We start from the raw sequence: 22,219 nt of genomic DNA, 5'->3' as shown, positions 1-22,219 counted from the left end.
ATAGCTTTCCGTTGCCTTTTATATTTTTGGCGTGGAACTGCCTTGCGGCCACCAGTGACACAATCCGGTTTCTTTGGAACAGTTCACCTGGCATTATACCCTCGTGTCGATGTTATGGCTTGCCGTGTCTTAATCGACGTATCCTGTCTACCTGCATCATCTGACGGATTAGCATGCGCTCTGAATGTATGGCGGTTGATGTCCAAACCACGAAACCGCCAGATCCACGTGTTCGACGAAGGGTATAGGCTGGTCGTGTAACCGAGTCTCGTTTCGGATCAAGACTGTCTTGTCCGCTGTCGATGTGACTCTCAGCTAAAGTCGCATTAACCCACAATCCCTGCTTTTTTGCAACATCGGATAGCACGGCTATATGCATAACCTGCAGGGAAGTACCCCACAATGGCGTTTCTCTTTCGGCATCCGTTGCCGGTTCACCCCCAACCAAATACCGATTGTCGTGTCTATGAGGCTGTGGCATCGCTCTTGTGTGGAACACAATGCAGGATTGAGCTACTGTAGTAGGAAACAAACCATGCTGTGTCGTTCCCATCAGATCTAGTTGCCAATTTAACTGAAGCGGATCGGTGCAACAATCAGTACCGAGTATATCTTTCGATGCATGGAGTTGGACGTGTTAGGACCAGCTCCTCACAGACCAATGAAGGTGATCGAGTGCTTTCAATCACGAACCCTTCGTGCTAATCAAGTGCTACTAGCCCGTTGCTAGCTTGTCTTTGGGACGGATCGACACGAGCTTAGTCCAGCCACACACTGCTTGCGAACCAGCATCGGTCAATCATGAACCTGAGTTACCCTGCTACGCTTCCATCTTCTCATTCAGTGTATTAGAGTCCTGCATGGTGGCTGGACTGAGCCTTGGCAGTCTAGACCGGACACGAGACGACGGTATTATATTCATGGAGAATAAATCTGTAAGCAGCGGTCTGTACACGTATTCCACGGCCAAAATGCCTCATTTAAATAGACCAATAACGGCATTCTCTATCATAACGGTGGTAGCTTGTAGTCAGAGAGCCTGATACAAATCTCCAATGCTGCCCAAGCAACACTTCTTCTGGTCACAGTCGGCCTGGAGCAGGCCGTCAGGAATCGCAGCTGGTTCTATAATCAGATAGTCTCAATAAAATGGGGGATTTCAAGTCTTTTGCTGTTGGCTTGGTGGTTTGCCGTGAACGAACCTTGCTAGTTATAGATCACGATACACGCTAGTCATGGACTGTAGTTGAGTCTCATGGCGATGCCTCCCTCTATCTACCTATGATCCACACGGTGACTCAAACCAACAGGTTTCAAGCAGACACTGGATCTCTTTAGATCGCAAGATCAGACCTAATAACTGGATCTCCTGATCGTTGTAGCAGCTGATAGCGATGCGACACCTATATGAGCTGGATATCTGGATTAGCGCTGTTTTAGTAGCGATTAGTAGGGATCAACCTGCGGCCCCTTGCATAGTCTGAGATCAGATAGATTAACCGTCTGGCAATGGAGATACTGAAGCGCAGTGAGAAGTTTTGGGGTGGGCGATGAAAATAAGGTTCCCGTGACTGGATCCGCCTCCATCATTCGTCGCGACTCCACAACTACTCATTTCCAACCATCCTCCATGCTGCCTCCCCTTTCCTCAACTCATTACCTTCGTCGAGGTCAGTCTCTCATCGAAATACCTTCTTCTTTCACCTGACAATGGACTTCGTAATGATCGCTGTCGACTGATACTGCTCCTCTTGGCGCCCGCGATCCATGCGGCCATCGCAGACTTCCAGCTGACCCGCGCCGTCTCTCTCACCTGATATAACCTCGTCCATCCGTCGACTCGTTTGTCGTCATCGTCCCTCCCCAACGCTGGATAAAATGGCTTCTCTGATAAGGTCGCGAAACTCGGGCATTCCACCCGTAAAACGCATCCATCACTTCGACATACCATAGCACATTTTCCCCCCCGACCTCCTCCTCCGCACTCCTTTCTGATGGAGATCCAACAACAATATCGCAATGGGTATTCGGGATGACCGCGATGGAGGAGAAACACCATCCTTCACCATGGCACACCCTACAATGGCCATGGTGACAATTGACCGTCCTGCCGCTCCAGCGCCGGACTCGTCGTCCCCCCTGAAGCCAGCCGGCCAAGCTAAGCAACCACCCTCTGACCCAACAGCCACCCCGGACCCCAACCTTGTCAACCCCCGTCTCCTCGTGAATGGCGCTTGTATCTACGAGCGACACCTTCCAGGCGATGCGTACATTACTGCACACGTGCAGCGTCTTCAGCACGGGTTCTACGCCAGCCCCGCCGTGTCCAACCAAGATCACAACCACGTGGACTTCCTCGGTATCACCTTCGTCTTCCACTCGCCCAATACACTCTCCCATCGCTTCAAAGCAGCCACCGTTCGGGCCTCTGTTCAGAGCGCAAGGGAGCAGTCATCGTCAAGCAACCGAACCCGCCATCCCCGCTTCCTCATGCATGCCCCGCACCTCCTCTACGGCGCCGTTTCCCCTGAAACCCTACAATGGAACTACAGTCTCAGCGGCTCGCTTGGAGTTTCTGACCTCCCCCTCGTCGCGAGTCTCTCACCTAGCGGTGGCATGAATGGACGTTATAAGCGGTATGAGATGATGCGGATCCAGGGGTCGGTGCGATCGCTCAGAAGCCCGCGCGGCCGAGCCTTCGACGTTGAGGGCGGCGAGATCGTGTGGACCCTGGAGGAGAACAACTTGCAGCGATCGGGCCTGCCGCGCGAGTTCACCTTCGCCATGCTGATCTCGAAACCCCGCGCGGAGAGCCGAATTCAATTTGCGCTGGACATCGACCCAGTCGTCCAATGCTGGTGGTCGAGTTACCCGGGGCCCCTGCTAGCCCTACCGCGATACAAGCCCGTGCGTCGTCGGCCGGTGGATTTCCGGACAGAAGTGGGCCAGCGTTTTGAGCCCCTCACGGCAGACAAGGGGTTCAATTTTGCGGCCCTAGAAAGCTCGTTCGATGATTACGTGCATATGCCGGGGCGGAAGTTTTCATCTGGCGTACGTGGTACCCAATCCCCTTGAGCATACATTGGAAATCAAAGAGTCAACTGCAGGAATATATACTGACATCGGAGTTTGCTGCAGATCTCCCCGGACGGCGGAATCGCACAAGATGACAACGAAGTCCGACGCGACGTGACCCGCGATTGGACGATGATCGAACCGTTGCGTGGAGTTAACAAGGTCCCCGCCTTGCTGCCGGGCAAATCGGGACTCAACCCCAACCAGCCTATTCCTGCAATACCGGGATTCGACCCGGGAAGTTTCACAATGCGACTACTGTTGGATAATGCACATGGGTCAAGCAGCAGGTACGCGCATGTGACATCGGAAGTGACCAACGTACGAAATGGGCAGCGAACCGAGCGACGATTGGAGCGACGAAGCAAGGGAAATAATAAATAGCATTTCAGCATGGAGTTGGCTGGTCTGATTGTCTTGTTTTTGTTAGCGACTAGCATGACACCCGGCATACAAGATTGATAGAATTGGGTGATGCGCAATGATATACTGTCCGGTTCCACCTCCAACTTATACCATACATCATTATAGTACCATTATCAGTTCACAAAGTACCACTACGAGATGGATTTCTAATCCTCAATATCATTCTACTACCCGCCATATCAATCTGCACAATCTGTCAAAACAAACTACAAAGTTAGTAAATCGTAGGTATTGGGAAGTTATATACACCCAAACAACTAATAACCACCACCATTGCTTCTAAATACGAACCTACTAAACTAGCCTCAACAAATCCCATATATAATCGCCACCTAGTACTTTGCTAGTATAGCACCCAACGTAAATATAAACAAACGGTGAAGAACAGGCAACTATAATACTATGTAAGCAACTACCCCGGTAATATTCTTACGGTATTGTATAATACGGTATGGTCATGTAAGGTTCTTAGTAAAAAGTAGTGACGTAACAGCCACCCATCTACAACTCACACAACTCACGCATAACCACCACACAGAATAACGAAGTATGTGACTAAAGTGAACTACTACTACTACTAATAGTATATACGAACCTCATAGTTCTGGGTATATAGTAGATTGAGGGATATAGAACATACTCTACAGACTAGACTAGACTAGACTACTACTAACGATAACTAGATCAACCCTACCACATGACACACACCATCATGTGTATAAAGTGACCTAACTACTCCTACTACTACTAACTACTAACAGTATTATTTCATTAGACTGTTCAGGTATTACTATACTGATATCAAAGGAAAGAATATAAGTAAGTCAAGTCAGCATATAAATATTACACAGTTACATACATACATAACATACAGTATTTATTCAGTTCACCTCCCCCCACTTCAAACTTCAACCCAATGATCTTATTATTGATTATCAAAGATGATCTAGATCATGTACAGAATACATAAATACACAGTTATTATTATTCTATACCTCATAGACAAGCTCAAAGATAATAGTTATGAGAGTGAGAGAGAGGAAAAAAAGCAATACAGTGATGGTCTAGATGCACCTTGGAAAGAAGTAAGTGGAGATGAGCTCAGTTGTGGAGATAGAGCCAGCCAAAGCAAGCGAAAAGTGTCCTAAGTGTCACCGTGACATTGATAAACTTCTTCACACATCCACCCATTCTATCTTACTACCACTGCCTTAAAACTTCCCTGGTTTGGTTCGGTTCGATTCGATTCGATCGATCGCCTCGATCTTAGTTACTACTAACTACTACTACCTTATTACGATCCAATCCAATCCAATCCAATCCAATCCACTATGTACCCTTCTCTTTCACTACTACTCAATTTCCTTGTTTTTGCAAACATACCAATATACTAACTGGTAACGTGTAGTAGATGGGTCTAGACCATTATGAATATCGATTGGTTCCATTTTTTATTTTCTAAGATGAGGAAGAAGAATAATATGAGTAGTTAGCCAGTGATTGATGCTTGATTGATTGATTGACTATACAAGTGATATGCATATACCTCAAGAAGATCGTGGCTATAGCGAACTACTGCATTCTCATAGATCAATCAAAGAACGAGTAAATGGATTAACATACCATCCATCGGATAACTAATCAGTCATGTCTAGACCCCTGACAATGATGTGATGAGATGATAATTGATGATATCACCAGCTTGTCCTTCCCGCACATGACAAGAAGAAGCCCTTCCGTAGCATCAAATCGAACCACAACCACAGCCCATTAATATTTGCCAAGAAAAAAAATCCAGCTTGAAACCCAGGATTGATTGATTGATTGTTGATTGATCGATCGATTGGTTGTATGCATCATCGATAGGATCATCTCGTCAAATAGTTTCCATGTACACCACTAAGAACCCATGGTTTCTCCCATATGTAACAACTAAGGATATGATGATAGCGGACCAAGCACAGACACAAAAGCAATGAGCATCACGTAGAGTAGCACGTAGCACGAACAACGAAACAAAAACAAAAGTGTTGACAGATAGCCGCCCCAGAACCATGCCACCCAAAACCGTCCCATTGCTCATAATCGCATGAAAAAGACAGAAAACCAATCCACACTCGCAACAAATCATAGACCACCAAACAGCGAAAACACAGAATAAATCCCAGAAAACCCCCCAGGGTACTACCCGCGAACAGGCTAATAAAGATATATATAAAAAAAAAAGAAGGTATTTTGATCGACATCGTATCATCGTAGGGGTAACAGAAGCAGCAGCAACAAGGAAAAAGCCACCCATGTCTCCTCTAAGAGCGTTTTCCCACCCGGGTATTCATCCACAGCGTATATGCATAGTCTATTCCCAAATTGCCGCCCTTCTGAGAAACAACAGAAAAATAAAATTCGTACGGAAGAAAATAAAGAGGGGGGTGTGAGAAATAAAGTTAAAGCGAGGGTAAAACCACAAGTCATGGTCGCTGGAGAATTCAGAGTCATATCTGAGGCTGCGCCGGAGCAGCAGCCGCTGCCCATGTCGACACGGGGTAATTGGCATGAGCTGCTGGTGCGGTAGCGCTCACGTAGTACGGATGTCGGTCTGCGCCCGGGTAATAAGGCGCATGCATCGGGTTCGACTCCCGGCGCGGGATGCCCGGATCAAACGCAGACATGCCACGCTGTTCCAGTGGTTGATGCGGTCCATCAAGCGGACCCAGGCTGAAGCTTCCTCCCCGTGAATATGTGGCCGGCGTGGCCGGATCAATGGGCGAGGTCGCGTCGGTCGCAACGCTGCGTGAGGATATTGACGAGTTGCGATAGGCCGAAGGGCTGTGATCCGACTGGGATCGGTTGCGATCGCTCAAGGAACTCGGAATGCCCGTGTTGAGGGCAGAAGGGATTGACGACGACAGCGCATTGTGACCCAGAGCATCGAAGCTCGTTCCATACTGAGTGGGTGTCCGGAATTGAGAGTAGTCGTCTGGCTTCTGCGGGATCTGGGTAGGTGCAGACGGCGCGGGAAGATACGGGTTGGAAGCTGGCTGCGCCGAAATCGACCCTGCCATCGAGTATCCCGGGATGGCCGCAGTCTGCGGAGCATGCGTAGCAGCATACGGCGCGGGGTGCATATAGAATTCGGGATGAGGGTTGGGGATCGCATACCCGGGCGGTGCTACCAACTGAGGTCGGTATCCGTAGATCGTATGGGGGTCGTTCGGGTTCTCTAAACCTCCTGATTCCAAGTCATCAATGGGTGCCCGGAAGCTTTGCTTCTGCGTCAGCTCTGCACGAGGCCGAATGTACCGCAGCGAGTCGACCATCGATGGCGGGTTCAACAGCCCGCGCATCACGTCCTCGACGCTGTAATACGAGACCAGGTGGTGTGTCACCCCCGAAACCGTCACACTCATCGTCTTCTTCACGAGTCCCGAATCCTTGAAGCCATACGAGTCCACCAGCGAGCCCACCAACGCTCTCTCCACGTCCGTCTGGTGTGGTCGGTCTCCAGGATACTGACCGGGTGTCGAAGACGGCGAATAACCGCCGTTGCTGTCCTGTCGCGGATACGGCTCCCCAGGTCTCGTCGAAGGCACCGGGCGTCGATTGGCCTTCTTCATCGCTCGCTTCTTTTCGCCGGGAGGAAATGGCTTCTCCAGTTCGCGGTAGACGAGAAAGTTGCCCAGGATTCGACTGGGACTCCAGGTCACTCCATCCGTCCATCGCTTGATACCCGATGAATTCTCCTCGTAGATGAACACACTGCCACTGCGGACCAGGTGACCACGTTCGCGATCGTGGGGCCGACGGGGCACATGGTGCAGCACTCCCGTCAGACAGGCCTCAAAGAGAATCAGCGCATCCTGTGTTGTCGCGACGTATCCCGTAAAGGTGGGCTCCAACACCGTAGCGGTGCCGTTGACCATTGTTTTGCGTTTGTTGTAGGTTCGAACCTAGTTGAAAGGGGGGCAAAGAGGTAAAATCAATCAAGGTTAACACCACCGTTGATCAAGGTTTCCCAGTAACTCGGCTAGACGGATTGGCCAGGGTGACACTGGCGTTTCGACACCAAGCAGAAGAAGAATAGCAGTGAATAGGATCAGAACAATCCCGCCTGACAGGCTGTCAGAATTTCTTTCTTTGTTATCGGCCGTTGCAGAAAAAGCCAGGACGAAGTCCCGAGCTAAAAAAAAAAAAATGAATGGGAAGGAGGGAGGGAGGGGGAAAAAGGGAGTGAATTGGGGGACTCCAGAAAAGCAGGGAGGGGGAGGCAAATAACCTTTGGTGGGAGAGACGAGGAGTGGGAACCTCTGGTGCGAAGGTGAGAGAATGACAACTCGAGAGAGCTGACGGTGATGGTTGAACCGTAGAAGAGGGCCGATGGCGCGAGTTTAAAGCGCCCCCCTCCTTCTTGAGTTTAAGGGCTACTACCAGACTTGGGCGAGCCGGATCGACAGCGAGCACGGGCCCGTCCTATTTCCCAAATCCTCGCACAGGGAAAGGGTTGGATCTGGAGAGCAGCGTCTGGCCCTAGTGCAGCTGGGTCGACTGGAGCTCCGGTTCCACGGATAGCGATCGGATCGAGGTAGGTTGAGTCTCCAACCAAAACAGCTGCGGGAATTCCCAAGCTTTCTGCTTGCAAGGAGAAACCCGTTTTGACAGGGAGTTTAAATACCCTGGGCGCGGGAGTTTCTCTTTAACCCAAAAGGCTGTTGCTGATGCTGCTGCGCAAGACGATGCGGAATTTCGGGATTTGTTGAATGGGCAACAATCCACTGCGCGAGAAGCGATAGTGATGAGGGAAAGAGAGGGAGACCAGCTCAGCTTACGCCGTATGAGCTGTTCGGTGCCTGTTTCGGAGCAGGTATGTAAGCCGATTTATCCACTTTGGAGCTTCACGTAAAGCCACCCGGGCCATGCGAGAAACGAAGTGCGATGAATTTCCAAAGGCAAGTAGAGACCAGGAATGTTTCAAAGTGAATGGGGATGCTTGAAGGGAAGGAGTGTGGTGGACTCGGAAGACAAGAGGGGACAATAGTTGACCTTAAACATCCGTGGAACGAGACGGGGAAAGAGGCAGATAGAAATAAATCAGAAAAGGGAAAATTAGGTATATGGAAATAAGGAAACAAAATAAAAAAAGGGAAGAGAGAAAAAAAAAAATCAAAAAAGTGAAGAGGGAAAATTAAAAAAAAATAGAAAAGGAAAAAAAGAGGAAAAGAGAACGAAAAATAAAAAATTAGGAAAAATAAAATAATAGCGAAAAAAAAAACCAAAAAAAAAAAAAAAAAAGGGAATGCAATCCCATCCCAATGGAAATTATGGAATAGTTGTATGGGGGAAGAGCAGCAGTGCCAAAAAAAATAGAAAATCGAAAAAAATAACGCCAAAAAATCATCCCAGTTCCCAGAACATTGGCAGGGTACCCATGTATGGTATTGTAAAAAGCATCGTGTTTTTTTACCCTTTCCTCTCACTCTCACACCTTTCCCTTCCAAAAGTAGGGAAGGGAAAGAGCTGTCCGGGGAGAGAAAAAATAGAGATAAGAAAATCATCGAAAATAACACGAAGAGACAATTAAACATAAGGAATAATTATCTACCTTTTTCTTTTTTGCAGCAAAAAACCAACAGGTAAGGTAGGTAAGAAAATAAGGAAAAGAAAAGAGGCGGCCCTCATCCCCCCCCCTCCCCCTTCCTGGTGATCAGGAAAACCAGGGAAGGGAAGGGAAGGGAAAATTACCATGGCCAGTCCAACTAGACCAGAGCCGGGCATGGTGCGGGTTGCAGGGAACGCCAAACGGCCAGGCAGACGGAGGGAAGGACATGTTCAGCGAAGAAAAAAAAAACATCCTCCGTCATGAAGAGCGACCGGGCTGCAGGCGGGGCGACCCAGAGGTAGGCCCGAGCAGTGCCAGAGGGAGAGAGGGAGGGAGGCAGAAATTGGGAAGGACGGATGGGGTGTGGGTGCAACTAGTGATCCCAAGGAGCAGGACAAGCCCGCCAGAAGCACCGCCGCCGGTGGATCTCTCCGGCCATGAGGCAGAGGCCATCGGCGGGCTCCATCTTTCATTCCTTTTTGCCAAAAGATGCGCACCACACCACACGCACCCATCTCTCCTGCTTCACACTCTGTTTGGGGGTGGGAGGCAACATCGAACAACAGATGGTAAGAATGGGCTAGTGTGGGTATGGGGCGAAGAAAAAAAAATGAAAATAAAAATAAAAAGAGATATAGAAATAGAAACAAGAATAGAAGGTAAAGAACAAAACACGAACAGGAAAATAAAATACAGAACGAATATCAAACCAGATCCACTGGGAAATCCAGTCGATGCAAATTGCAGATCCAGTCAAATGGTAGTTTTAGTTAAGCATAAGAAAAGAGTATGACACAAGATAGGCTTGGGAGGAACTAGGATCGGAGGAACAGGGGGGAAATTGAGATAATCCAAACATCTACCACCAAACCACATTTGGTAGTCATGGATGTCTAGGTACAGATCAATCTCGCAGGAAAGAACAGCAAATAGGCATAACACTGGAGAGTCATGATAGGGAAATGTATGTGTTGGCACAGGGTATGTGTGTGGTATTGTGGTATTGATCCAATCCTGGTTTCATACTTCCCCAAGGAGCGACAGACAAGAGAGAGCAACTGACTTACCAGGAGTAGTACTGAAGAAAGTGTGAATCCACGCTGGCGGGGATGGTGAGAAGCAGGTACCCCGTTTCACTTTGCTGGGGTTGGTTTGGTTTTGGGTTGCTGGTAACTACTAAAAGTAGGTCCCAACCTTAGCCGTGGCAGCGGAGTGACGTTGACTTTATCGGCCTGGTTGCACACACACTCACACAATCAACTCAACTTGGACTGCGTCTTCTTATCCCACTGTCTGCTGCTTCTTCTGCTGTTGTTGTTGTTGTTGTTGTTGTTGTTGTTGTTGTCAACGTCGTTTAACTTGCAGCTCTTTCACTTGCTTTCCCTTCCAGATAGACTCGTAAACTTGTTTTGGGAAATGTAAGGATGACCAAGATAAGATCCTCCAAAAGACGCCAATGCAGGGAAACAGTCAGTAGTGGGGAATGAATCATGTAACAATCCGAGATTCAAGACGAGAAGAGTAGGGGGGGGGGGGGGGGGGGGGGGGGGAAAGATTTTAAGATTTAGGTAGAACAAGTGAAAGTCAAAATTGATGAAAGAGGGGTGGGTGGAAGGAGGTTAATGAGGGGACGGGAGAGTGGATCGGGGGGGATCGCTAAGGGACCGCCAATTCGAGACGAAATCCAAGATGAGACAGACGCCTCAGGACGGTGTGGTGAATCACAGGTACCTGAAGGATGGATAAACGGGGCATGGGATTGGAAATTATCGGGTTATTATCGGATGAGGGGGTTTGGGATTGGAGATGGGAATGACGGATAGACTCGGGTAAAGGACACGCAGTGCAAGTAAGTCTTGGGGGGTGTGTGTGTGGGAAAGGGGAGAGAGAAGGGAGGGAGGGATGATCAGATATAGACCATAGATATAGAGAGAAAGGATATGGGCTAATTAAGTATGCGCCAGTGTGATTTTAAGTACGATGTTAGGTAGGTAGACAGGTAGGTAAAGTAGGTAACTAAGTTAGTTAGCTAAACTAGCTAGAAGGAGTAGTAGAAGGGGGAGGCATGTCAGCCAAAGCCGGGGTAAATCGAACGAGCGTGCGCGAGCCGCGTAGGGGGAAACGAACAGCAGGCTAGCTATGGACATAACAAAAGCCATCCTGGCTGGTATATCCTCCTCCTCCTCCTCTCGAATCCTGGATTTATCACGGTAGATCGTATGGAGTCACTACCCACTAGCTAGTCAAGAAAGCAGTATATCACCAATAACCAGACATGTTTCCACGACTATCACCCCCGCCATAAGCCCATGAGAAAGGAACAAGAGGGAGAGGAGACCATGATTAACGAGGGATATTAATGCCATCATATATCTACTTAGTGCGGGAGGGATTTTCGGTTGGGAGAGGAAGGATTCAACGAGCGGGGGGGGAGGCTGTGTCAAGTTAGGCGTGAGCCGCCTGGGCCTACTACTTACTATTACCTACACCTCTTTTTGGGAGGGGGAAGTGGGAAAGAAACACAGGAGGCGGGAAATAACTCGACGGGAGGACAGACGCCCCATGAGGGATCAGAGCTACTACTAACTAACTAACTAACTAACTACATCTGAGCGTGTATTCCTGGCGGCTCAATTACTACCGTGCACGGTCGGGATGACCATCCCATGCCCATCCCACCGCCTCGATAACTAAAGGAGGGAGGGAGGGGGGCGGAGCGCTATGAAGTGTTGTTGTCAAGATATCCACCGGGTCATCATCCTATAGCGGAAGAAAGGAGAGAGGGATGGAGGGTGGAAGGGGAGAGGGGGCTCATTCAGGAATGTTGCGAGCGATTGATTGACTAACCGACTAACTGACCGATTGATTGATTGCTTGATTTCTCCATGATGGTCGATGGTTGAGGAATCTTATCGGGGTCGTCTGCCATTCTCCGCATTCTTTTCCTGTTACTACGTACTACGTAGTAGAGGTCTACATAACAGCCAATTGGCAAAAACGTCATATGAAAAACCCCCCAATCATGTTTTGCTATGTTATGTTTCTCATCCCTTCTTTTTGATTCCTCCTGATCCATATGAAAAGTAGAACCATGAAATCAATCCCATGATACACTCCCATAACTCCATTCAACTGAAAAGAACTGAACTTGAACTGATTGAGGGGTTGGCTGCAGGGGTGGGGCAAAAGCGGTCACTTCAACCACGGCTCCGCCCCTGACGAAAAGAGAGTAAGTGTAAGTTGATTTGATTTGATGTGCACCGGTCAGTCATGGATCGGGGAAGGCCCAGAAATCTAAAAAGAATCCACTTTTTGCCTTTTTCTGGGCAGAGTTCGATCGACCAGCTCTTTTTGCTCAGTATCTAAGTAGTAAGATATGTAACTGGGAGTGTTGTTTAAGAATAGAATTAAGTAAGATTTAACATGGTATACTACAACCACTACATAGTATAACACTTTCGAATATACTGAGAACAGCAAGTAAAAAAATAAAAAGTAAAGAAAGAAAAATTGTAAGATGAAAATGGTATACGAAGTAGTGGACGGCCCTATTCCCCATCCGTCAATTCAGTAACAATACGGGGTTAGTCGGTTCCTCTTCCTCTTGTTCCTCTCCTCCATGGTCTTGTTTCCCTCTCGCTGCACTATTAAATCATCACCCATTCTCACATCGTCATCGAGCAGCTGCCATTTAACTAAGTAGCTAGTTAACTTACCTAATATTTCCCTAGTGGGCGATCTTTAGTAAGCCCAGCCAGCAAACCACCACACTTACTTACATAACTACTTACTTACATACACACCCATACATACTTCGTCCCCCTCTCCAATACTACCCTATCTATCGTCATAGCCCATCCAAATCAAACATCAGGTTCCTGAAACCCGTACGACAGCCATCATCCCAGTGACATACCTAACTTAGCTCACGGAAGGAGGAAGGGGCAAGAAAGTAAAACCAAAAAGACAAAAAAGGACAACTCAATCAAACGGCCGCCTCCTCTTCCCAGGGCTCAGATCTCGGGGGTTGTGAGAGGACGGGTGATTATTGCATGGCGTCAAGGCGGCACCCGTTCGGATTGGTCCCAGAGAGTGAGAAGAGGGTCTGGAGAAGATTTGGGACGCCCCAGCAACTTGCATCCCATCCAATTGCTACACATCGAATCGGGTATGCGCTCGACCCGGCAACTGCTCCATCCCCCATCTTTCTGTCTCTGTCTCTCTGTCTCTCTCTTTCTCTCTCTTTGGGCCTCCTCCGGCTGGATTTCGTGACCCTCCCAATCTGGCAAACGCGGTCCGAGCTCTGCGGCCCATATGCGCGCGCCTTTTCACAGTAGCTCCCTCCCCCTCTCTTATCCTCTTCCGACACTTCCCTTGGGCTCTGATCATCTTAAGCCTTCGTAGTCATTATATCTAGCCTACACCACAACGCACACTCACAATAAAATCCTTAAAATGGGGTCATACTAATATCATGCTCAAACCAAGCACTTACCGGATGATGGGAGGGCAGACACAAAGAAGAGGAGAGAATGGAAGAGCCGAGAGGTAAAGAAACATGGCGCACACACATGGAATAGTAGTGAGGGAAAATGATCGATGACCTCGGTTGTCATCATCACCGCCCATCATCATACCCGCACTTTAGTCGTCAACGATCCATCCCGGCCGCACCGGTGACCTATTTCCAACCCAATAGAACCCTCTCAACAATAAGACCAAAGACCACTGGTTTCGTCAGCATCCATAGAACATTCATAACCAGTAGAGGACAGCGCAACCCGTGGTGGTCTGTGACGAGTAGACGGAACCGCATGACGACCAGATGCCCAAGAGGACTGTGCGCCGCGTCAACTTCCTCTGTACCAGTCTGCCTACTTCGCTCACATCTCGTCGGCTCCTCCGTTCGCTCCCGCCACTGCGGCCGGAGTTCAAGGAGATGGCCGTCTGCTCAGTAACCCTGCTCCACGGGTCCGACTGACCGCTGACGTTCATGTGCCCAGTTGATCGACTTTCTGGTAGGAGGAAAGAAATAATAGTAATAAAATTAATGATAATCAAATGAATAATATAATTAAATCAAGGTAAAAAGGAAAGAAAAGAATTAACGTGCCTGTCAGCAAGGCAGCGTCGATGTCTAGATTCGAGGTCTTCCACTGGACCGGTCGACGGTTCCAGTCAGGCTCCGTCGGGATCCGTGCAGAAAGCCTTTGCTCCAATGTGCCAGCAGGGATCCCCCGGGGATGCTCGATCGGGATGAAAGAAGGCAGAAGCGGAGCTTTCCCTTCCTAAACAAAAGCCACCCCTCCCCCCAAAGCCCCAAATGGTCCTGGTCCTCCATGACATATACCGTGCCTATGCCACGCACGCTCGAATACGAAGGGCGTGGAGACTGGGTGCAGGGAAGGGGGTTGGCAAATAATAACGATAATATTTTTAATAATAATTTGAATCAGAAAAAAAGAAAAAGAGAAAAGAATAAAGAAAAAAAAAGAAAATCAGAGCGGAACAATAGGGAAGAAAGCGTCCCACACGACGGCGATCATCTTAAGAGCCCTCAGGCCAAAGCAGCAGTAGGGGCCGGACTAGGTCGCTAGGAGAAAACCAATAAAGCCCTGCCCAACTCTAAAATGTTTAGAGTTGAATCGACTGGAATTGTCGGTAACTTTGTCAGGATTCAGGGGGGGCACCGTTCCTAGAGCTTATATTGGACCGTCGCCAAAACTTTCGCGGGAGATCCCCAGCAGATCCAAAAGCCATAGGCGACTGCTGCTGCTGCTACTGCTGGGGCTGTGAATCTGAGCTATCTTCTTGTTGCCCGGCGAGTCCACCCACGGAAGCGCCGACAGACGCGCGAGCACGACTCTTGGACCTTTTTTCCCCGCTACTAGCATGGTTTTGCGGCTCATCTTTGGTCAACAGCAGGTGCAATTCTGGTAGGAGATCGTCCTTCCAGACCGGGTGGTAAGGGACTGGTCCGATAGTGAGGTCCCGACAAAGTGGGTGAGGAGTAGACGATCGCACCGGTGGGTGCTTGTCGAAACTCAATTCCACCCTGGAAGACCGGGGGGAGGGGAATAAAAAAAAAGCATTCATTATAACTAGTCTTACAATAGGCTCTACCACAGTGGAAGATCGCACTATTCCTCGATTACCCGGCACGAATTGGATTTTGATCGTCAGGTAACCCTCGTTGACAGGCCGGTGGTGGTGGTGACTTGCTTGCTGGCTTGCTGACATTTATTCCTCCGGAGGCGGTGGGCCAGCAATGACAGACCCAGTGCTAGGAAACTCTAAGCTGGGTTGCTCTCGAGCCTCAGGCACTATGTGTGTTAGTGGATATCGCAAGGTGACGGATGATCAATTTGCATGTTGAGAGATGGGGAACGAGAGTAAAGAGGGATCTTGGAGAAGTGACCTCCGTTTGCATGGTCAATCCATCCCGTAACAGGAGCTACTAAGAAGCTGCGACAGACTTGGCTTCATACAAGCCGTGCCTGCCTGACAGGATTTTGGTCGTGACGAGGAAGCCCTTACTATACCCAGAAACTCAAATGGTTACCGAGAGAGGACCCATACATATTGTATTGCATGCAGCTGCAAAAGCCACCGGGGGAAAGATCAAACTCTTGGGTGCCTGGTGCATACATGGGCCGATGGTCAAGTGAGGATGCACCTCATGTAACTACTACGACACGGTGACTGGTAACAAAAGTCTACTTGATCCAGGTAACTCCGATGAAGGTCCTGTTCAGCCAAGTTGATGATCAGCGACCCAAAGCAGGAGGCAACCCTAGAGAAGAATGAAAGGTTCACTTGCTGCACTCCAGACAGGCTCTCAAGCTATATGCTATGCTATGTTGGCAGTCTAGGATCCTGCGCATTCATCAGCTAACTCAACAGTAGTGTCCAATCCAAGGTGCCCCAGCATGGAACTAGGAGGCATATAGCTCGAATCCATACCTACAGCTTCCAGTTAGTTGCCATCATCCCTTACTGATGGGTAACGAAGCCTCGTATTCCGAACCAGCGCCCCGGGACGGGTTCGGTTAGAGAGAGCGAAGCAAAAGAAAAGGTAGACTGGAGCGAGAGAGGATAGTAGTTAATTGACCCCATATATTGACACATCTTTAATATCGAGTTCGTTAGTCACTGGAGTATCTAAGCGATCATGTCTTGGAATGATATTCATAGGTAATAGTAATAACTGCATCCTAAGAGGCAGATGATTCGACATACTAAGCAGGCATGTTTCTCTCTCTCTCTCTCTCTCTCTCTCTCTCTCTCTCTCTCTCTCCTACCTACGTGGACGTATTGCTTCGTATCCAAGGCGAGTGGGAGGAACGAAAACCGACCCGACCGGTCTGGGTCCGGTCCCAGGATCCAGTCAGTGTCCGTGCCATTTTTCTGGGCTGGCAGTGCCTACTTTTTCCCCACCGAATCTGAGTCACTGGACTCCCTAGTTCTCCGTATTCCACAATCCTGAAAGTCCCCACGTTCTTGAGGACTAGTACTAGTATAGTAGATAATGTGGCCCTTGTTGCATGTCCGCTATGTGTGGCTAAATGGAGCGAGAGCGAGACCAAAGAGAGGAGCCAACAGAGGGGATTCGCACAAATAAAAACCGAAGAGACAGCGCGCTATGTGATTTGCCCGGCTCCAGATGCATCCAGTAGCGCCACGGACGGTGTACCGTAGACTTGGGCCAGGAAATGAACGCGACCAGAGTGTGGTTTGGGTCATGGCTAGCTCAGCTAGTTAGTTAGGTTAGTTAGTTAGGTCGGTCGGTGGAAGGTCTTGCTCCGGTCCAGGAAGTTGGGTTTTCCCCGTTTAGGTAACGCGGGCAGGCACCATGTGAATGGTGATTGGAAGAAATAGGTTCAAGACAGGCGGGTTGTCGGAGGAGAGAAAAAAGAGGAGCTGGGGGAAATGCTGCTAGGTTACTAGTATCTCGTAGGTTGTTGTCTGAGCGGATCGTCCTAGCAGATAATAGTGGTAACTAGTAGATGGTATCAAAAGTGGTACCAAACGGGGAATGACTATCGACCCAGTCAACTACTGTTACTAATAAGTATGTACGATGTACTTAGTATTTATCCCTCCATCATACACATTACAGTTATCAGGTGCTTCAAATCTCCCGAGAGAGAGAGAGAGAGTGTGTGTGTGTGTGTGTGCTCGAGAGAGAGAGGGAGGGAGGGAGGGAGGGAGAGATTTGGAACTGTAGACTAGCACCCAAAAGGGAAGCGTCAACAGAAACAGCGGACGCGGCAGGTGGCGCTATCCTTGACAGAAAAAGAAATGCCGCACAATGACAGGGTCGTCTGGATCTAACAGGCGATCATCGCCCCCCTCCCCAAGAATGTCGAACCAAACAGGCCAGAATGGGGGGGCGACGTAAGTAAAAAAGCAGCAGACACGAGTTCGGTCGCTGTTACCAAACCCCCACCACTAGTATCAACTAGTACTAGCCGGTACTGTATAGTAGATCATTGTAAGTAAATGAAGGTGTGGTTCCCGTTCCAAACCACAGACTGGATGGAGTGCAGTTAAGTAGTAACAGTACTCCGAAGAGAGAAGACCACAACTGCACTACTAATCTATTTACATGAGGGTTTCTGGCTGATCCAAGTACCATTTAACGCTATGACGGAAGGGATGTCAGTCAGTGACAAAAAAGAAAATAAAAGAGTTGTATACCGTAGAAATCATATCTACTGTAGTTCATTGTCAAACAAATTCAATAACTATCTAACCTAAACTCAGCCAGTTTCTAAATCTCTTTCATGCGTGTGAAGAAAACATGGAGAGATGTCAGTGGCATTTCCCATCCGGGAATCAGGATTCGGAATCCCATGCAGGGCACAGGATACGGTGCCTTTTTCCCCCCTCTGCACGCTTAACGCAGGTGGCCTATTCGAGTAATGGGAGGGGAGTTCCTGCTATGTGTACCTCCGTATTGCCCCTGCACCGGATTATACAGTAAGTAGTGGTCAGTAGTCAGAAGAGATAGGGCATCCCGTGTGCCAACATTTCAACAATCCCCCAACGCACTTGGTGCATGAGTGACCGCAATTCCATCTTCTCATTCAGTTCCGCATGCGCCACTACTACGGGGCGTTCCCATCCCCTCCCTCCTACTCCTGACTAGTTTACTACGTAGTTATACATATGCAAAAGAAAGAAGAGGTAAAAAGGGAACCAAGCGCCCACTTTTGCCCGTCCCTCCCGGGCGGCGGCGGCGGCGGCGACGGCATGTTGGCCACGCACGGTGCGCATTGCCAGAAGCCTGAGGTCTGTCTGAAATGGATAGCCAGCAGCCGAACTGATTTGATGATAGGTTCCCAGATATGTTATCCTGCATAAACTAGGATGCACTGTGCCACGCCTCGAGCTCGTGTAGAAATATGATTTGGTCAATGGTGGCAATCCCCCAAAAGGGCGCCAATCGGCCGGGGAAAAGGACCGCATTCAAAGGATTCTCATTGGATGAAGGAAAAGGGAGGGAGTGATTTTCCAGTACTACGGGGTGCTACAGAGCCTGAGGATGACTTCAAATCTCCCCAAACAACAACATGTCAGGTGGCTCAACATCATCATCATCAGCAGCAGCAGCAGTCGAGTTCTATCGTGACGGGATCGTTTTCCAGAGTGTAGGTGTTGTCATCAACAATATATGCCCGTCTTTTTGGTTTAAACTATTTAGGTAGGTAGATACATACTTCGACCCATTGATTCCTTGCGACCCCCTCAACCTGGATACTGGGAACACCTACATATTTCCTCACCCAGTCTCCTTCTACCCCTTCTCTCCAGGTGCCTGTACCTACGTCGTACATCAACGAACTACTAGTTGCACACATGGCCTGGTACCCACCCGACTTGCTACTTTTACTGCTAGGCCACACTACTCCATCTAGCACGCTGGCTTGGCAATCATCCGAAAATCGGGGGAAGGACATTCATCGGGTTTACGAGGTTTGAACTTAGCTGCCTTCCACCTCCGGGATAGTGAGTCTGGAGACGCTCCAGCAAGAGTGGGAAATGATAACCAGAGGCCCTTTTCTGCTGGTTTGGCGAATAAGAATGGGGTCCATGATAATCAGTTTCGGAATGACTTCCTCTAGGCTCTAGCGAATCTCCAATTACGGCGATCGGTCGGGCGCTCCCAGGACATGGGACCTAAATCCAACGAGGGATCCACTGATGGCAATAGTTCCGGATAGCGCTTGTCCGCGCTGTTTACTTACGTCTTTCCTACGATCATCCACCCTCCACCCATTAAAACGGGTCACGACCCAAACCATTCATTTCTGCGTGGATGGTTCGATGCGGAGAAAAATCAGTTCTGTCAGTCACCCTTTGACGATGCTGCACTAATACACTAGACTAGCTGGGGGCATCTATTCATTCCTGAAGGTCGACAACACTACTACGTAGTAGTTAGCCGCTATCTCCGGCACCTCTTTAGGTAATAAACGCAGGATGGAGATCCCACGGGATACTGTCTACCGGGATACTGACTGGGCGGTACGCTTTGGCAAAGCCATCAACCGCCCCTCACTAGTCTTCCTTAGCTCTTGACCCCTACCAGCCATTCCGATCGGGGGATGCCTTCTTTGGCACAGCGGGACTGGCGCGCGCACATACACACACACACACACACACACACACACACACACACACACACACACACACACAATGCAACGCGCTTCGTCATGCGATCGATCCTGTAGGCTGTAGTGGACTGACTCGACCTCATCCACCGGGACATTGATCCCAGCAATAGAATCAGGGATGGGAGAATCAGGACCTGGACACCGTCCGTGCCCCAGAGACGAGGCAACCAAAAGGCGAGGATACAGTAGCATAATAATACATGACACAGTAAGTAGCAGGTACAGTAGGCCCGAACCCCCACACTCCATCCCTTGACTGTGCACTGCTCTTTGAGGATCAGCCGGAATAATATCATCAGCATACCTATTAGAGGGATGAGGAATGACTGGTCATAGGGTTGGCGACGTGACCTGTCGTGGTTTTCTTTTTATTTTTTTTGCTGTATTATTCTCTTTTCTCATCACTTTCTTTCTGGCCGTCCTGCCGTCTTAGTTGGCCCTGCAGGATGAGGGCGACGCTAGACTAGGGCACCTGCTGGTGTCAGAAGTGTATCCTCTGTTTCACAACCTCAGAAGAAGGGTTAATCAGGAGCTCAGGCTTGCTTGATGCACACCCAGATGAGGATGGTAACACACGCTCAGCCTGTCTTGATTGGAAAAGCCCATTGTCTGTGGGCACCAACCTGGAATGGGGGCTTTTGAGTTACGGCTGATGGATCATGGATGTCGATCAGCCATGGCCATCTTCTTGAGTCTCCATCGCCCGCCATTCCTCGCCATCTCCTTATCATCTCGGGTCCGACCCTGCCATGTTCCCCTAATAACTCCGTGGTAATTTTAAAACTACGTAGTCATCATCCCATTCATGAGTCTACTAGTATCAAACTGGTCTGTTCAGAGCTCGGCAATAATCCAGCAATCATACTATTCCTTGGCATCAATCCATGCAGTGCCCCCCCCTCGGTAGATGTTAGATTAATTTTAATTTAGCATGTCGACCATTTTTCCAAACCATGTGGCTCATCCTCACAATTGACCGCAAAATGGCTAGGGGTAACCTGGCTTGACCAACTCCGGCGTAGTCTGACTGAGGTTGTCCGGATGTCCAGTGGAAAGTCCTGGTGGCCCATCCGCTTGTCGCTGCTAACCACGAAGCCATGGAGATTATTGGCTTCGAGTGAATGCAGTGTTGATCCCCATAGATGGTATCTATCTATCTACTCCGTAGTCAACGATACCCCTACGAATTTAGCGCTATCCTTTAGGCACATCACAAATCGTCGAATTAATTTTCCAAAAAATGTTCCCACCCCCTACTAACTACTAACGGAGTACTAGTATGAAGGGACCCCAGCCGCGCGCACATGGAAGAAGGACCCAGTATTCAGCAGGACTAGTTCTGCTCTTAGTCGCTTGCTCTTTGACCTATTCATGCCACTTCTCACACCGCAACCAATATCGCCTTCAGCTTGGGTCGTCATTCTATGGTAGCGGTGTTATTGCTTTTGCCCGTCTGCATGCACCCCATTCCGATGAAGGCAGTATCTACCCAGACGGTCGCACAGTCTTTTCGTCCCTAGATGCTTTGAGCAAGCTTCTAGACCTCCTTCTAGGCACCAAGCCACTGCCCCCTTGCTTGTCAAAAGTTATTTTCTTTTTTCTTTCAGCCTTTTTCCCTTCTTCTTTTCTTTTATTCTTTTTTATGTAATTTTAATCTTCCAGTTGACCTTTCATTTTGATTAATTTCCCTCCCTTCATGCTCTCAACATGACTTGCTGGTTTCTCCTGCCGGCTCATTCCATGGCAGCCCACACGTTGATTCTTAACTAATACTGCATTGCTCAACGCCTTGTCAGCCACGCTTTTGGGTCGATGAGTGGAGGAGGAGAACAAAGTGGACCATCACCATCTACTCACACAGTACTTACTCCTTTCAGCGCAAGTGCCAAGTACTTCGATCCAATTCTTTCTCTCTTTACACCGCGACCACCCACTTGATACCGATACTAGTAGTAAGTATACATCGCCAGCCTTGTTCATGGATATTACCATTATGTAGTCTTCTCCCCCTACCCCTTCATCCCGCCTTTTCCACTCCCCTCAGACTATGCAATTAGACCAGGTACACCCATCCCTAATAGTCACTAGCCCGGTTATAGTAATCAGTAATATAGCTAGCCACCTGCGAATTTCCCCACAGTCTAGCCAGGGATCCAGATCCCGACCACCACCCAGCCTAGCAGCACCACCACTACCACCATGCCAGAAAAAACGTGGCTCGGGGCCATCGGCGCGTGTCTTAAGATTTTTTTCTATTACTTTTGCGGAAATTTCTGCGACAGCTTCGAGACATCAGGCCTTTCTTCCATCCAATCCGTCAGTCAGTCTCCATCCTATGACGATTTTGAGGAATTTCCTTCCTTCCTAGACCTATCTGCCTACCTACGTTAGTAAGAAAGATGATTAGTAGTAGTTGAGTTCGGAGCCAAGTTACCTCGCCTATCCC

At 48.9% G+C, this 22,219-nt stretch overlaps 6 protein-coding genes across 6 annotated transcripts; 2 read left to right on the top strand and 4 right to left on the bottom strand.

The window, feature by feature from the left end:
* Positions 1-2,067: 2,067 nt before the first annotated feature.
* On the top strand, positions 2,068-3,459 carry BO83DRAFT_307622 (uncharacterized protein; the record flags this gene model as incomplete). Its single annotated transcript, XM_025527341.1, has 2 exons — positions 2,068-3,051; positions 3,139-3,459. 2 exons carry the CDS (start codon positions 2,068-2,070, stop codon positions 3,457-3,459), a joined length of 1,305 nt encoding a protein of 434 aa, XP_025390469.1.
* A 2,534-nt stretch (positions 3,460-5,993) lies between these two features.
* Positions 5,994-7,421, bottom strand: BO83DRAFT_386385 (camp independent regulatory protein; the record flags this gene model as incomplete). Its single annotated transcript, XM_025532665.1, has 1 exon — positions 5,994-7,421. The coding sequence occupies one exon, from the start codon at positions 7,419-7,421 to the stop codon at positions 5,994-5,996; it is 1,428 nt and encodes a 475-aa protein (XP_025390468.1).
* Positions 7,422-9,200: 1,779 nt separating this feature from the next.
* Positions 9,201-10,176, top strand: BO83DRAFT_213064 (uncharacterized protein). The gene has a single exon (XM_025526736.1). It carries the CDS (start codon positions 9,321-9,323, stop codon positions 9,885-9,887), a length of 567 nt encoding a protein of 188 aa, XP_025390467.1. The 5' UTR covers positions 9,201-9,320; the 3' UTR covers positions 9,888-10,176.
* A 3,070-nt stretch (positions 10,177-13,246) lies between these two features.
* On the bottom strand, positions 13,247-15,744 carry BO83DRAFT_396700 (uncharacterized protein; the record flags this gene model as incomplete). Its single annotated transcript, XM_025533151.1, has 12 exons — positions 13,247-13,282; positions 13,386-13,475; positions 13,738-13,797; positions 13,857-13,932; positions 14,204-14,382; position 14,463; positions 14,877-14,959; positions 15,053-15,149; positions 15,250-15,323; positions 15,387-15,409; positions 15,544-15,630; positions 15,705-15,744. The coding sequence occupies 12 exons, from the start codon at positions 15,742-15,744 to the stop codon at positions 13,247-13,249; spliced, it is 846 nt and encodes a 281-aa protein (XP_025390466.1).
* A 2,416-nt stretch (positions 15,745-18,160) lies between these two features.
* On the bottom strand, positions 18,161-18,678 carry BO83DRAFT_212987 (uncharacterized protein). Its single transcript, XM_025526735.1, has one exon. It carries the CDS (start codon positions 18,563-18,565, stop codon positions 18,242-18,244), a length of 324 nt encoding a protein of 107 aa, XP_025390465.1. The 5' UTR covers positions 18,566-18,678; the 3' UTR covers positions 18,161-18,241.
* Positions 18,679-19,538: 860 nt separating this feature from the next.
* BO83DRAFT_212984 (uncharacterized protein) lies at positions 19,539-20,117 on the bottom strand. The gene has a single exon (XM_025526734.1). It carries the CDS (start codon positions 20,020-20,022, stop codon positions 19,603-19,605), a length of 420 nt encoding a protein of 139 aa, XP_025390464.1. The 5' UTR covers positions 20,023-20,117; the 3' UTR covers positions 19,539-19,602.
* Positions 20,118-22,219: the final 2,102 nt, after the last annotated feature.

Source organism: Aspergillus eucalypticola (assembly GCF_003184535.1).
Source record: "Aspergillus eucalypticola CBS 122712 chromosome Unknown BO83scaffold_6, whole genome shotgun sequence".
Taxonomy (NCBI): Eukaryota; Fungi; Ascomycota; class Eurotiomycetes; order Eurotiales; family Aspergillaceae; genus Aspergillus; species Aspergillus eucalypticola.
Note: the sequence above shows the minus strand (reverse complement) of the source record. Positions and strands in the feature narration are given on the sequence as shown.